The 13963-nt window shown below is 38.8% G+C and overlaps 1 protein-coding gene across 13 annotated transcripts in view; it reads right to left on the bottom strand.

Annotated features, from left to right (window-relative positions):
* The window catches only part of cacna1ab (calcium channel, voltage-dependent, P/Q type, alpha 1A subunit, b), a 204548-nt gene that overhangs the window by 180946 nt on the left and 9639 nt on the right, over positions 1-13963 (bottom strand). For all 13 annotated transcript variants that reach the window (XM_042213765.1, XM_042213767.1, XM_042213768.1 and 10 more), the window contains exon 2: positions 10408-10800. In XM_042213765.1, coding sequence (XP_042069699.1) covers positions 10408-10796 — 389 coding nt within the window. In that variant the 5' untranslated portion in view covers positions 10797-10800. The remainder of the gene's footprint in view (positions 1-10407; positions 10801-13963) is intronic.

The following is a 13963-nucleotide window of genomic DNA, read 5'->3' as shown; positions in this document are numbered from 1 at the left end:
AAATGTCAAAGGGGAGGGAAGGAAGGAAAAAGGAGCAAAAGACTGGATAGAGAAGGACGGATGGATGAATGGAAAAAGGTGACGTAGAAGAAAAAAATAGGGGTAAAAATTAAAATGAATGATGTGCACTCTCCAGTCAGAAGTGCAGCTGGCAGCAGAGTGGTGTCGTCAAGCCAGCGTAACAAACTGACTGATGTTGGCACTAATACAACTCAACAGAAAGCCAGCCGCTGAAGGAGAGACAGGGATGGGGAGGTACATTTGACTTTTTCCCTTCTTTATAAAATCCATCCACAATCTGCCCCTCAAATAACCCCGTCTCCAAAACATCCAACCGCTGCTCTTTGCTGTTTTATCAAATATGTTTTGGAGGAATCATCGTCCTGATCATACTCACTGGTGGCATTGGAAGGATTCAGGTTATAATGTGTTTGATTTTTATGGCATTAAAGAAGTCGCACGGAGGTGTCTGGTGTCTTAGTTGCAACAAACAACTCAGTTTTGCTAATCCAAAAATCTGCGCTGGTGTAAATTAATATCTTATGTCCTTCTTTTATCTGCAACATGAATGCAGCGAGGATCAAGAAGAGCTTTGGCTGTGGTATGTCTGTAGCTTTCATATATGACGATCAACTATCATAGCATACTCCAACGAGCGTTAAAACTCAAGATGTTGTGTAATCGATAAAAACTTGTTACATATTGCTCTTTTTCACTTAGCCCTAGTTTGAATTTTAAACAAACTGGATTTTTTTACATGTGAATGTTGCACACATATTCTATCTTGAATTTTAAGCTTGTTTTCTCAGTGCTGAATTGCTTCTCTAAATTACATTTAAAAGTGAATGAACAAAAGAAAATTGAGCTAGAGACCAGTCAGCTACTCCTTGGCAACCACCAGTCATCATGGAATAGCATGTATTCCCTGACTGGTTGTGAGAAGATGCTGGCTGTCACTGTGAAACTGATTGCTCAAGCTTCATTCATTGTGTTCAATGTTCTGGGACTTCCTGGTGCTTCCAAGCACATATGAAGAACTCATAATGTAGAGAGAGCAACAGCAAGAGCCAACACAGAGCAGAACCGGCTGGGATGAAAGATACTTCTTAAAGCCTCAATGACACAGACGTAGAGATCTGTCAGTGACCTCCTGGCATCCTACAATCAACCAACCTCAGCTCAGCAGCCAGACCCTGAACTTCAGCAGGAGCAGTCAGGCTTGTAGTCAGGCTTTCATATTGTATGTGTTTCCTCATTAGGATAGAGATTCGTTATGGTATGTGGGACTGCAGCCTATAGGTTTATATTGTTTCAGGTAATTTGATAGAATACAGCAAGAATAATCTAATGAGTAGTGTAATGAATTTCTTTTTCTGGCAAATAATTAAGTAATGTACTGCATTACTTTTAAGAATAGCCAGTAATGTGATATTTAATACATTTCTTATGTAACAACTGCAAAACTGGCCAAGAGGTCCTCCCAAAAAGTTGTGTCATTGCCTTGGTTACTAGCAGGTTTCCACAGTCCTTCCTCATTTGTGTGCACATGGCAAATTATCTACAAACTAATCATTAAGCAGGTGGCGTATCTGTGAAAGGTGAGGATGCCAAACCGTTAATTTTCAAAGTACAAGTTACGCCTTAGCGCTGCAGCTATCACATTTCAAAAGGAGCGGCTTTTACATTGAAAGTGAATGTTGTCCATTTCCAGGAGAAGCAACTTCCAAGTGATTGGACCAATGGCAAGAAGGTTTTTAGTGTAGCATCCTCTTTGTGACCAATTTTCATCCAGTTACAACCAGCAACCTCCAGCAACCATTTGCCAATGGTGAATACACGTTTTCCCTAGCGACTGCAGAGTGCCAGGAGTCTCTAGGCCTGTGTGACCGAGGCCTCAGCTACATCGAAATGCAGGCAGATTATTAGTATGCTCCTGAAAGAAGAGTGTTCCGCCTGAGCACACCATCTCACACACACACACACTCATACACGAAATGATTTATGAGTATGTGTTTGTGGTGTTGGGGTGACAGATTTTGGCATGGTGTTGCAGCTTTGGCGTGAGGGCACTGCAAATAGCTGCCACTAAGGAAAAGGCAGAGAAGAGAAATAAGAAGAAATCTAGGAGGAGAGAGACGGGGCTGGAAACATCTCTGTGCTTAATTATACTTTAATTTTGGTGCTTTGAGCTTCACTGTTAAATCACTTGGATTAGCTCTCCCATTTGTTGTCATTTCCTTTTAAACACAAAATCACTAGAAAAATCACAGAATCTGGCAAAGCTAAGTATTGGCAAATGACAAATGGATACAAACACCGTAGCCATGGTTACATGGCTACAGAGAGACGTATCTGTTCTAAACTGATGCTTCACATAATCAAGATAATCTAAGTTAAAGTTGTCTATGGAGATAAAACTCATTGCATTATTAACGTACCCTATGTTGATTTATAGGTGATAGACGTTTCACTGTATCCGTTTTTGGGACAAGTCTCTCGTGTTATCCTCGAACGGTCTGCTGTCTTTACACAGCAGCAGGCAGATGATTTTAATTAGCCATAATTAATGTCACCTACAGAAAATGCAGCACCACAGGTATCTGGTTACAGAATTGCTAAAAATATTATTTTCATGTTGAGATGTGCTGCTGCAATGAACTTTCCTGGGCTGAATGCCTGTTTGATTAATCGATTAAACGACTGCTTCTTAAGAGATAAACAAACATGATATTCCTACATGGAATTAAAACAAACAGAGTTGTGTGTTTAAAGGATGAAAAGGTTATACAATGCTATAAGTCTAATGTTGAGGTCTTTTCTAATAATTAGTTTACATATTCATCTAAATGTTTTCTTTCCTATTTATTGATTAATGCATGTGAACCAAACAACAGTGCGGATACTTTTGCTTAGATGTCTGCTTTTTATGATGGTCAAAGCAAAAACTCACTCCTTATCAAACACTGATCATGATCATGATAGCCAGAAATCCTGTCTCCTATACTAATGAGGAACACTAGACTACTCTTCGTCACGTCCCTCTCATCCTGTTGGAAGGACCAACAAGGAGTGCTTGAAGATGTAGAAATTCTGAATAACAACAGTTTTCTGATTAATAGACAGAGAGCTAATCAGAGCAAATTATGATTGTTCTGAGTAATGATTATTGGTGTAGTGGTTAAAACTCTGGATTCCTGTGACCTGAATTCCAATTCACTGTCGCATATCCATCAGCTATGAAAAGGAAACACTCATGTTATGTGGTCTGGTCTTCACCTGGGTCACAGTTGCAGACTAAAAACTCACAAACAGCCTGCTGAGTAATCATTCATTGTGTACCGTTTCTCATGAAACAGTAATAAACTGTAATTCAAATTTCTTGGGAGTTCTACACATAATCTTAACTCTAAATGACCCACATCTTTATAATGTCCATCTTGGCCGGTTCTGATTTTGGAAGTCTTGACATGGGTGTCCATGTCTCAGTGCCTTTGTGCCGAAAGCAGTCATTTTGGGGGTCATCATAGTGGATACATCCTCCTCCATCTCACCCTATATCTAGCACCCTTTTCTGTCACACTGATCTTCTGCATGTCCTTGTCCGTGGTTCCTCTTTTTCTCCTGCTTGAAAGCTGTATATTCATCCAGGATATACACTATCAATATGGTGGCCCTGAGAGGCCAAATGGACTGCAACTTAAGAAAACACCAGCAATAAGAAAAACGCTGCAAAAGCACACAAAACACAACGGAAATAAGAAAAAATACATTTTTTTTTATTCCAAAAATAAAAGCTTATCTGATGTTTTAGTTTTTCTTGATAGGTCAGAATATACAACTGTCAACTCTTCCTTTGGGCCCTGCCCTTGTGTCTTTTTGCCTTGTGTTTTCAAACCACAGACATTCTCAACAAGCCGTGACCTTAAACAATGTCAGAGCCTAAAAAACATGTACAGTAACTGAGTGCTAGTGACAGCAAACAGTAAGAGGGGTCTGGCCAGGGCAGTGTCTCAGCTGACGTTCAAAGCTGGCTTTGGAGAAAAAACAATGCTTTATTGTGCTGGAAAAATTTAATTAAACTAGCATATCATGAAATATAATGGATAATTAGCTAAACTTAGCCATATGAATAACTTTAAGGCCTCATGATTTGTCTTTACCCTTTGTTTTGTTGACCCACTAAGTTTTTCCTTAGTCACCATAATATAGGTCAGGATTTAGCTCATTTAGCTCATCAATGTCCACTAAACATTTGATAAAATTGCAAATTAAGACCAAAAAATACAAATATGTGGCATATATATAAACCTTACATGGGTAAAATAGCTTGTTTGGTAAAATTGGTTAGATGTATTACTTATCAATAATTATAATAACTATCCACAGAGATCAAAAGTGTATCAGGCTCTAAATGTGGTTTTTAACATTGTAAAGCTGGACATTTTAACATGGGAGTCTATTGGGACTGACCCCTACAGTTTTTGCCTGAATGTTGAATTCATCTTTCAGCCCCTTGGGATCAATAGGCTTTTGGGGCCAGGCCCAAGTGACTATTCCAGGAATTGCAGTTTCTGCTCTGTGTGTGTGACACAGCTGTAGACTGACACAGCTGTGTTAAAATTCAACCATGTCAGAGCTCACATCTATTTTTCTGTCTATTTCTCTGGTTCCCTTGCTGTTGCTGGTTTTTATTCAGTTGAGGAGTGTCATTTGAATGACTTTATCTTTTTTTGGCAACACATGGAACTCGGTATTGTGCCAATAATGAACTCACTTAACTGAACTGATGCCAAAGACAGCGAGCCAGCAGACAGGTGATGCACCAGAAGCAGTAAACATGCTCTCAGTCACAATTAGAGGGGAGTAATGGCAGAGGATAGACGAGATGATACAGCTGTTGCATTACTTGCCATTTGGGTGTGATCAGCTAGTAGACGTGCGCTACCTCTGAGACTGGCATTAAAAGAGATGGAGTGACAGACACACAGCACCAGAGGGTAACAAAATCTATCCTGCCCATCGGCAATCTTTCCATCCACAGATCTACTGCGTGACAGGGTAAGTGGGGCTTTAACCTGTCATGTCTAATAAAAATCAGCTTCGCCCCCTCAGGCTTCGCTGACACACCTGGTCTGATCTGCAACTGGGTCAGCAGCTGTCTGCCTGCCCATCGTTCTGCCTGTTTGTCTGTCAAAAAACCAAAAAAACCCCAAAAAGGCAGAATAAGACCCTGTCTGTCACCGCTCTCTGCCTCTATTACAGATCTCAGTACTTGGTTGGCTCAAGGACATGTGATGGAAAAAGGAAACTTTTGCCTTATGGGTGGTAAGAAGGTCAGGTCAGGTAATGATTAGAGTAACTGCTTTGAATTATTATCTGCCATGTGGTACTGCGAGTAAAGATCTTTGTAATTTTGCTACTTGTATGATCTTTGGTTTGTGTTGTAATTTTAGCTCTTCCTTTGTCCTGGCGATCATGGGTATTTGGTGTTTTCACTTCACTCCCTTGTTCCTTTTCCCATCCGTGTAATTATCTTGATTGAGCTCACTTGTGCCTTGTTACTCCTGTCATTCCTCAGACGTTTTTAGGTGTCTTTCCCCATGTTTCCCTCGTATTGAGGTTAATTTCATGTTACAGCTGGGCAGTACTTTTTGTTACCTCTAAATTCTCATTAAAGATCTTTTTTCTGATTTGAGTGTCATCCTTTCACCAATCCATAAACACGTTCTAACCATTGTGACGAAAAGAGAATGCACTTGCTTTCATTTCACTGATTGCTTCTTCTCTGAAGGTGTTACTCAGTCAAATCAGCTGCTGCAGGATTTGATTGCAAGTAAAACCTGCAGACTCTTTTTTTTTGCCACTGACTGCAAGTGAGAGATATGGCACAAGTAGCAAAATTGTAGTGCCAAAGTGCCGGATTTAGCGTAACCCCGAAAATCATATAACTGGTTTATATTTCTTTAAATATTTTAAAAGGATGAATAAAATAAACATAAACCTCTTAATTTATTTCTAGAAAGAAATGCAAAAATTAATATGCACAACTTTGTAAAGAATATGAAATAAACATTTAGATGTTTTGGTACATGGTCAGGCTATACTGGGACAGACAAGATATTCTTCATATCTTGCTTAAGACTTTCCTTTCAAACTGTAGACATTTTTATATAAACAGTAAAAACAATCCCCTCAGTTTGTATGTTGGACTAAGAGCTATGTGTCCATCTGGTAACAGATGTTTACATTCTTTCTTGTTGGCTGAATGATCATTTAATGCATTCCCAGGTTTACTAGTCTTCTCTATCCTTAGTGTAAAATATCTCAATTCTAAGGTTTTACACGTCTTTTTTATTATAGTATTGTCAGTGCTAATCGCATTAATAGAATCATGTTTTAAAATGAAAAGTGTAAATACAACCTCATGATTACTTCAAGTTATTGCTGCTAAAGGTGGTTTCTACAATCTGCTGAGACGTGAGGTGTACTCAGTATTTCCACATCCTGCTTTTGCATTTGATTAAGTTCCCAATAAATAAACAATGATAATATCCAGTCCTTATACCTGACCAGAAATCTTTGGTTGTTTCTTTGTTTGTTTAGTCATTTAACACTGACACATGAATTATTCAAGCATTAAATAGCCTCCTAACCCAAAGGTGTTGTGGCAGACATGACAGACAATTTAGGAAAGAACACATTTTAAACTGTATCGTTAGGAAGTTTGTTTTTAGCAGTCTGTTGCAAAAACAGATAGTTTGTTCACATTTCTTTAGTTGAGTCTACAAAAAATGCCAACGATCAGACAGTCTGACAGGCATGAATAGTATTTTTTCACCAACAAGGTGATTTCCAAAGTGCTGGCGTAGCTCACCATGGTGGCAGCATACATCATTAGAAATTTGAGGAATCTGGACAAGTGGACAACAAAAGAAGTGGGAGGTCTGAAAGAAACTACCTACATGTCCTTAAGAAATAGGAAGACAGATCCACTAAAGACCTGACACAGGACCTTTATTGATGTCTCTGACCATTCAGTTGATCACTGTTCATTGAAGCCTGATTTATAATGGTATCAGTGGAAGGAAAACGTCAAGAAGCCTTTTTTTAAGGAAGAGAAAAAGGAAGAAAAGGCTAATGTATTCCAAATTACACAAGAGCTGGACTAAAAATCGGTGGCAACAAGTCTTATGGAGTGATGAATCCTAATGTGGAATTTCTGGTTCAAATCTTAGTCGACGTGTACAGTGGAGGTCAGGAGAGAGGCGCAACAGTGAGTGTTTACAGATCAGCTTCATTTTCACTATGACAGTGATCTCAACTAAACCATATCTGGACTGAAAAACACACAGTGGAAAACTATCAGTCATGGACTGAACTCCCCATAGCCAAGACACGAATATCATTGAACTACTGTGGGATCATTTTGACAGAGAACAGCACAGAAGGTAGCCAACATCAAAAGAAGCACGAAGAACTGAAGATTACTTAAAGAAATTACAAGAAAACTTGTCTAATTGAGCTCAGACTGTGTTAAAGAATAAAGGTGGTCCTATTAAGGTCAAGGTCAAAGGTCAAATTTATTTATATAGCACATTTCAAACAGCCGATGCTGCATGAAGTGCTTAACAATATAGAAATGGCATTAAAAGCAACAATGTAATACAATAATAACAATATAAAACAATAATAGGCCAATAAAAGAATTAAAACAATAACTAAAACTATTTAAAATAAGACCAAACCAGATGAATATTGACATTCAAACTCATTAGAATTGTGCAAACTGTTGTTGCCTTGCATGTTGTTTCCATCTATGATTGCACATATTTCAATAAATCGCTGGAACTATTTCCAATTTTCCCAGCAAAATATAAAGAAATGAGGAAAGAATCAGGACTGATACACAATATCGTGTGTTGTTGTTCATCTGAGCTCATATTTACCCAATTTTATGACCTATTAATGACCTGATGATTTTTTATTATGTCCAGATTAGAGATGGCACGATACCACTTTTTTATGTCCGATACCGATACCGATATCATAAATTTGGATATCTGCCGATACCGATATGAATCCGATATAGTGTTTTTTAATCAACAAAACTGTTTTTTTAAATATCTTGCTGCATTTTGTATAAGTTCATACTCAAGTTTAAAACAACAACTACACTAAAGCTATTCTGTTATACCTGTATGCAAAAAAAATATTTCATAGTTCAGCAATACTGATCAATCTAATAAACTTAAACCTACACCATCCTCCCTATTCTGGTATTTTAAAGAGTACTTAGCGTAAATATTAAGCAACCTAACTAATAGGGTTCCAACTCCCAGCAACAACAAAAATAAATAAATAAAAAATAGGGAACCACCCCTCACGCTCCACCTCATGATGCTTAATCGACGTAATCAACCTTAATTTGATGCAGTGTGAAAAAAAATGCACAGAAATCAATTATTTTTCAAGAAATATTAAATAGATTCAACATCTTTCTTCAACAAAATTGCAGACTGCACAGATGGTACCTTCCCAAAGGAAAAAGTACTATAGCTTACTAGGGTATATATATTAGACTTAATAGTCACTATATACAGTAATTGACTTCTATTCATTTTACATCAAATTAAAACTTTGGGTGTCAGATAATTATTTATTAAAAGCTAGACATTTTAAATGAGAATAAGAAAGAAAAGTATGTCTTTGTGCCCCCTTTTCCCTGTTAATGCCCTATCGGCCCCCCTGGCTAAACTTTGCTAGATCCGCCCCTGCACAGTTACCAGCCGTCAGCTACGTAGAAAAAGATCCTCGAGTAGAAAGTAATATTAAATAAATTCTAACAACAGCTTATCAAGCTTAAACGTGCTGCTGTTGTTCAGCCGCTGGTTTCCTCTTTCTGGTGCAAAGTGGGCCAAAAACAAACAAGAGAGACGGACTCGCGACAGAAAAGCCGATCAGCTGATCATTGATAGCAGTTTCATGATTGAAGTAGCAGCAAGAAGAGGCAGTCCTTGTTAAGCTTAATGCAGGAATGCTTTACAAACATTCAGAGATGGACTTACACACTTGCTTTACTTCTCTCGGGGATAACTTTGTCGGAGATGAAATGCCGGGTTGCTAGCGAAGCTCCAAATGCTATCCAGACCACCGACAGGTCCCGCATGCCACAGCCGCTCTATCACGTGATGCATACTGCTCCGACGTGCTAACGTTCTGAGGCAAGTTACGGCGTGTTGCAAGTTTTGTGAGGTGCTTTCGTGATATTTAATGGATCGGATTACATTTTTTATTTTTCTCCGATATCCGATCCAGTAATTTAGGTCAGTATCGGACCGATACCGATACGTAATATCGGATCGGTCCATCTCTAGTCCAGATATATGAAACCTTAGAACTGAAAGAGATTGAAGGATTGTATGAATGCTAATCTCATGGTGAAAAACTAATTAAAGTGCCTCACCATCCAGAAGTTATTAACCACACACATAATTATAAATAATTATAGAACTGGGACCTTCATAAGACAGATCCTCAATATGATTAATGCAGTCAGCACTGAGAATAGTAAATAATATGTATTCTGGATTTTCCATCTCTCTAGATAACGTGCAGAGTTCTGTGTTAGGCAGGTAATAGATAAGCTATGTTTTTCATGTGCAGGTGTGCAGAATATTAAAAAAATGTCTCTATGGAAAGCAGGATGAGGGTGGCAGGCAGGCATGGAAAGACATGAACAGAGGGAAACCGTACTAATGTTGACTGAAGCTGATTAACTGATTCCACACCTCAGTTACCATCAGTGTTATTAGCTACATTATGTTTTAAGCTCTACATTTGTTCCCGGAAACAGGACATAAAACACTGGGCTCTTAAATTAATGCTTTAGTCAGTCAACATAATAAATTATGGCATATTAACTTACGGTTTGACAGCGTGAACAGCAGGATACTCGGATAGAATACTCTAATTATGGCTGAAACATTAGTGCCAAATGCAAAAAACAAGGTGTATTTTCAATCAAAAGTCAAAGGTCTTAACCTTTGGACACTAAAAAAGTAAATAATATAAGTCCCAAAAAGCAATTTTAGTTACTATTCTTAAAATGTTCTTTTTAACAGAACCCGCAGCTCTGAGTTCAGTGTTGTCATATTTGAGTTTGTAATTCAGTGAAACACAGGCCAGCCAAGACTGATGGGTAAAGTGGTTTTTAAAGCTTGTCACACCAGAATGACAGAAAAAATGATTATTTTTAGACATATAAGAAAATTACTTATATATGGAAAAATATAGTGTAATTGTTTTCCCAGGAGGAACCCTGAGAAAAGTTCAAGCTTAACTTAAACGAAGAAAAATGTCCTCCCAGTTCACAACCTATTTTGATCTCAGAACACAAGCTTTACTCACTCCCATTGTTTCCTCCTGGCCTGTGGTGTGTTGTGCAGCTTGTGCGCCTGGTGTGCCAAGATGACATCCCGGTGATCCACCAGTCCTCCCCTCCGGCGAATCAGTGGAACTGTGGGATCATTGTTGCTGGTAACGAGAGACATGGAGTCCCGGCTGGAGAGACGCCCGTAGCTGTCACCTCCACCACTGAAGGGCACTTCGCTGTAATGCTCCACCTGAACGTCATACACAGTATGATAGTATGTGGGGTTGGGGCCCACACTGCTCCCGCTGATTGGTGGCGGGTGGCAGCGTAGTGGCCGGTGAAGGCCCTGAGAGGAAGAGGAACAGGATGAAGTCTGAGGCCACAACCCCGAACCGCCATGGTCCTGATAGAGGGGGGACAGCATGGAGCTGGAGGAAAAGGGTCGAAAGAAAAGGAAAAGAGAGACAGAAGAGAGACATTCAATAATCAAAAGAACCTTCACTATAAAGCTGCAACAGTCAACCCAGAAAATTGAATGCAATATATTTATTCCATCATTTTTCATTGTTCAAAGAAAAATTCAAATCTTTCCAAAAATGCCAAATTAGAGCAGAAACTCCATTGATCAGAAAATCTTGTATGGGCAAGCCTGAGCCTGGTGCTGTCACAAACTACAGACAACAAATGCAGTGGAGGGGAGTGGAGGAGAAATGCACAGTGCATCTGAGGAGATCTCGTCCCACAGCAGCCGGAGTCCACAGCAGCATAACTTACCTGTAACCTGCATCAAAAAGGGAAGCCAAATTTAAAACCAGAAATGTGTCTGTGTCCCAAACCCAACTGCTGGTTCCAATTGAGGACCCCAATACCTTGAAGGCTTTATCCTCCCATTCACTCTAGTAAATACAAGTAGACCTCCAGTCTGAACTCTACTGGGACAGGATGTTGCTGTGAGATTAAAGAGATGAGGGAGAAGATATGAAAGGTCCTTAGAGTTCAAGATTTCACATATAAGTAGAAGAATTTATGTGTGTTTTGGAGCCAACAAAGAGAAGCTAATGTGGGAGAAATATGGTCTTTATTGTCACTGATGGTAATCTAGTTACTCTGTTTTTAGGGTAACCTGATAATAAGGCAGTCCATCTTAAAAGTAACAAGCAATGAACTTTGTGGAGGTTAAAAAAATCTATTATATATATTATATATCTATAAGGTACATAAGCAATAGCAGAACAATAAACAATAAATGAAACAATATCAAAACAAATGATTTTTTGATTATTTAAGGAAACAAACATAATTACCACTAATTATCACGCACTACATTCCTGACCTGCACTGAGTTCAGTAAGAGTACGAGATTAACAGATTGCTCAAAACAAAGAGTCTCAAGAGAATTATGATGTCTGTGAATGTAGGCATCTGGCACTATGAGAATATACTGTAAACACTTAAAAAGGAGTAGTAAAAGCTGATTAACAGCATTGCTAAGTAACTGTTTCACTTTCAACAAATACGTGTGATTTGCAGCTATTACGTGATTTGAATATCACAGGAAACTGTTTGGGGTTTTTTGTTTTGCTACTTTTCAAAACCAATAATTAGACAAGCAAAAGCACTTCATGCAGAGACTGGCCAGCTGTGTGGAGGCGTGAAAGTAGGCAGTATACTACTTGTCATTATCACTGTCACTTACCATGAACAAAACTGATTGCAAAATCATGAACCCTTCAAGGACAAAAAAACGTCCAAAATTGAGAGCTGTTTGTACCTGCTATGCAATTCACTGTGCAGAGAGAACAAAGACGCACACACAATCGACTACTGGGATATGATCACTTTCTTTTTTTAAATCTTGCTTTTCATGTAGCCATTCAAAATGGGTAGAAACTTGTATATCTTGGTCAGACAACATGTCACACGTCCAGGCATTTTTCAAACAAAGGCTAAATTTGATAGAATTAATAGAAAACAGAAGAACTAGCAGTTGTGGCCTTTTTAAATATTGCTTGTGGTACAGCCTTCTTATCTTCAGAGCCATAAAAAGAATTAATTAAGAAAGCAACATCAAAATCAAACATTGAATATTTCTTGATATCTTTTTCTAAGTCAAGTTAGTTCTTCTTTAGCTGACTCTACGAGCTGTAACAAAGCTCTACAATCATTCTTTAAATCATGATAAACAATCTGCTGCTCTGCTGCAGGCTCCACCGAATACATTTGCAGCTGCTTTTTTTGTAACTGTGCTCATCAGCTAACATTAGTCCTGAGCCCAGAGGTGTAAGGGAACAGTTAAGAGGGTACAGCTCTAACAGCAAAAATGAGCAAAACAATTTCAGAGGTTTGAGAAAAGAACACTTGGGTTGGAGAGTACTTTGCACAACAACTATGAAGCATGAGGGCAACAACAGAGTAGAACGCAGTCAGTAATTTAGAAACAGAACGTTTTTATTTAATGACAAATACAAAAGTTGTATTGTTTAGTCTGCAGACAGCAGTTACGACACCTACATTAAGGCCCAATAGCAATTAGCAGGTTGTAAAGATGAGCTGGGCACCTAAAGATGACGTCTGTATCCCAAAGTATTCTAGAGTCAAATGTGAGGACATCTGCCTGTCAGCTACGGCTTGACCCAAACTTGGTCATACGTTAAGACAATGATCCCGAACACATTAGCAAATCTACAACAGAATGGCTGAAAAAACATGCAGGTGTTGCTCAACTTGACTGAAAAACTGTGCAAGGACCTTGTGTATAAATATGTATAAATGAGCCAAAGCACCTTTGCAATGAACTGAGAGTCTGACAAAGTGACACAGAAAAGGATTGTGTGAAGTTATTGCTGCTAAAGGTGCAAGATGCTGAATCATTACATGTACTTAATTTTTGACAGTACTGCAAAAAGTCCTGGGACTCCACATTTTCAGATGACTGTTTGTGATTGGACTTCATTTCTGTGTTCCAGTGTGCTCGGCAAAACTGCAACTGGCTTTGGTTTTGCAGCTCTGTTCTTCACACTCTAGTGCTTGTTTCTAATATTAAGGTTCAGCCAGGGGGAAGTAAAATAATGTTTGTTACCCTCAGCAAAGAAGAAAGTAAAAAGGAAAAAAAGTGAGGAAAAAATGAAGAATACAAATCTACAGAGTTAGAGGAGAGCATTAATAAAGCAGGCGATCAATAAAAGTGCAGAGGCCAAACCAAAAGTGAGAGGGATGAAGGGATGGGGAGCAATAAGGGTGGGTGAGAGGTTTAAGCAGAAACTCTCTTAATGCAACGCCTGCAATGGCGCTAATTTGGCATTTTCATTTTTTACTACACAGTTGCAAAAAAAGAGAAAAAAATCCCCCTGTTTTTGTGTTTATGTGAGTCTATAACTGTGTGGATAATGGAAACAGCATTTTCCCTTACCCATTACCTGCTGACAGTGCATTACGCATTATTTCTCCCTGACATGGTGTAAAGCGAAAACTAATTCACAGAGACAGCAACACACACACACAGATTTACGTTCACACGCTGCAGGTACAAAGATGAGACATACTGCAATGGTAAGGAGTTTGTTTGGTGATTGAGGACGGGTGTGTTTCTCT

Source organism: Haplochromis burtoni, unplaced genomic scaffold, assembly GCF_018398535.1.
Source record: "Haplochromis burtoni strain Fernald_Lab_line unplaced genomic scaffold, NCSU_Asbu1 Contig_479, whole genome shotgun sequence".
Classification (NCBI taxonomy): domain Eukaryota; kingdom Metazoa; phylum Chordata; class Actinopteri; order Cichliformes; family Cichlidae; genus Haplochromis; species Haplochromis burtoni.
This window is presented reverse-complemented; position numbering and strand designations above follow the sequence as displayed.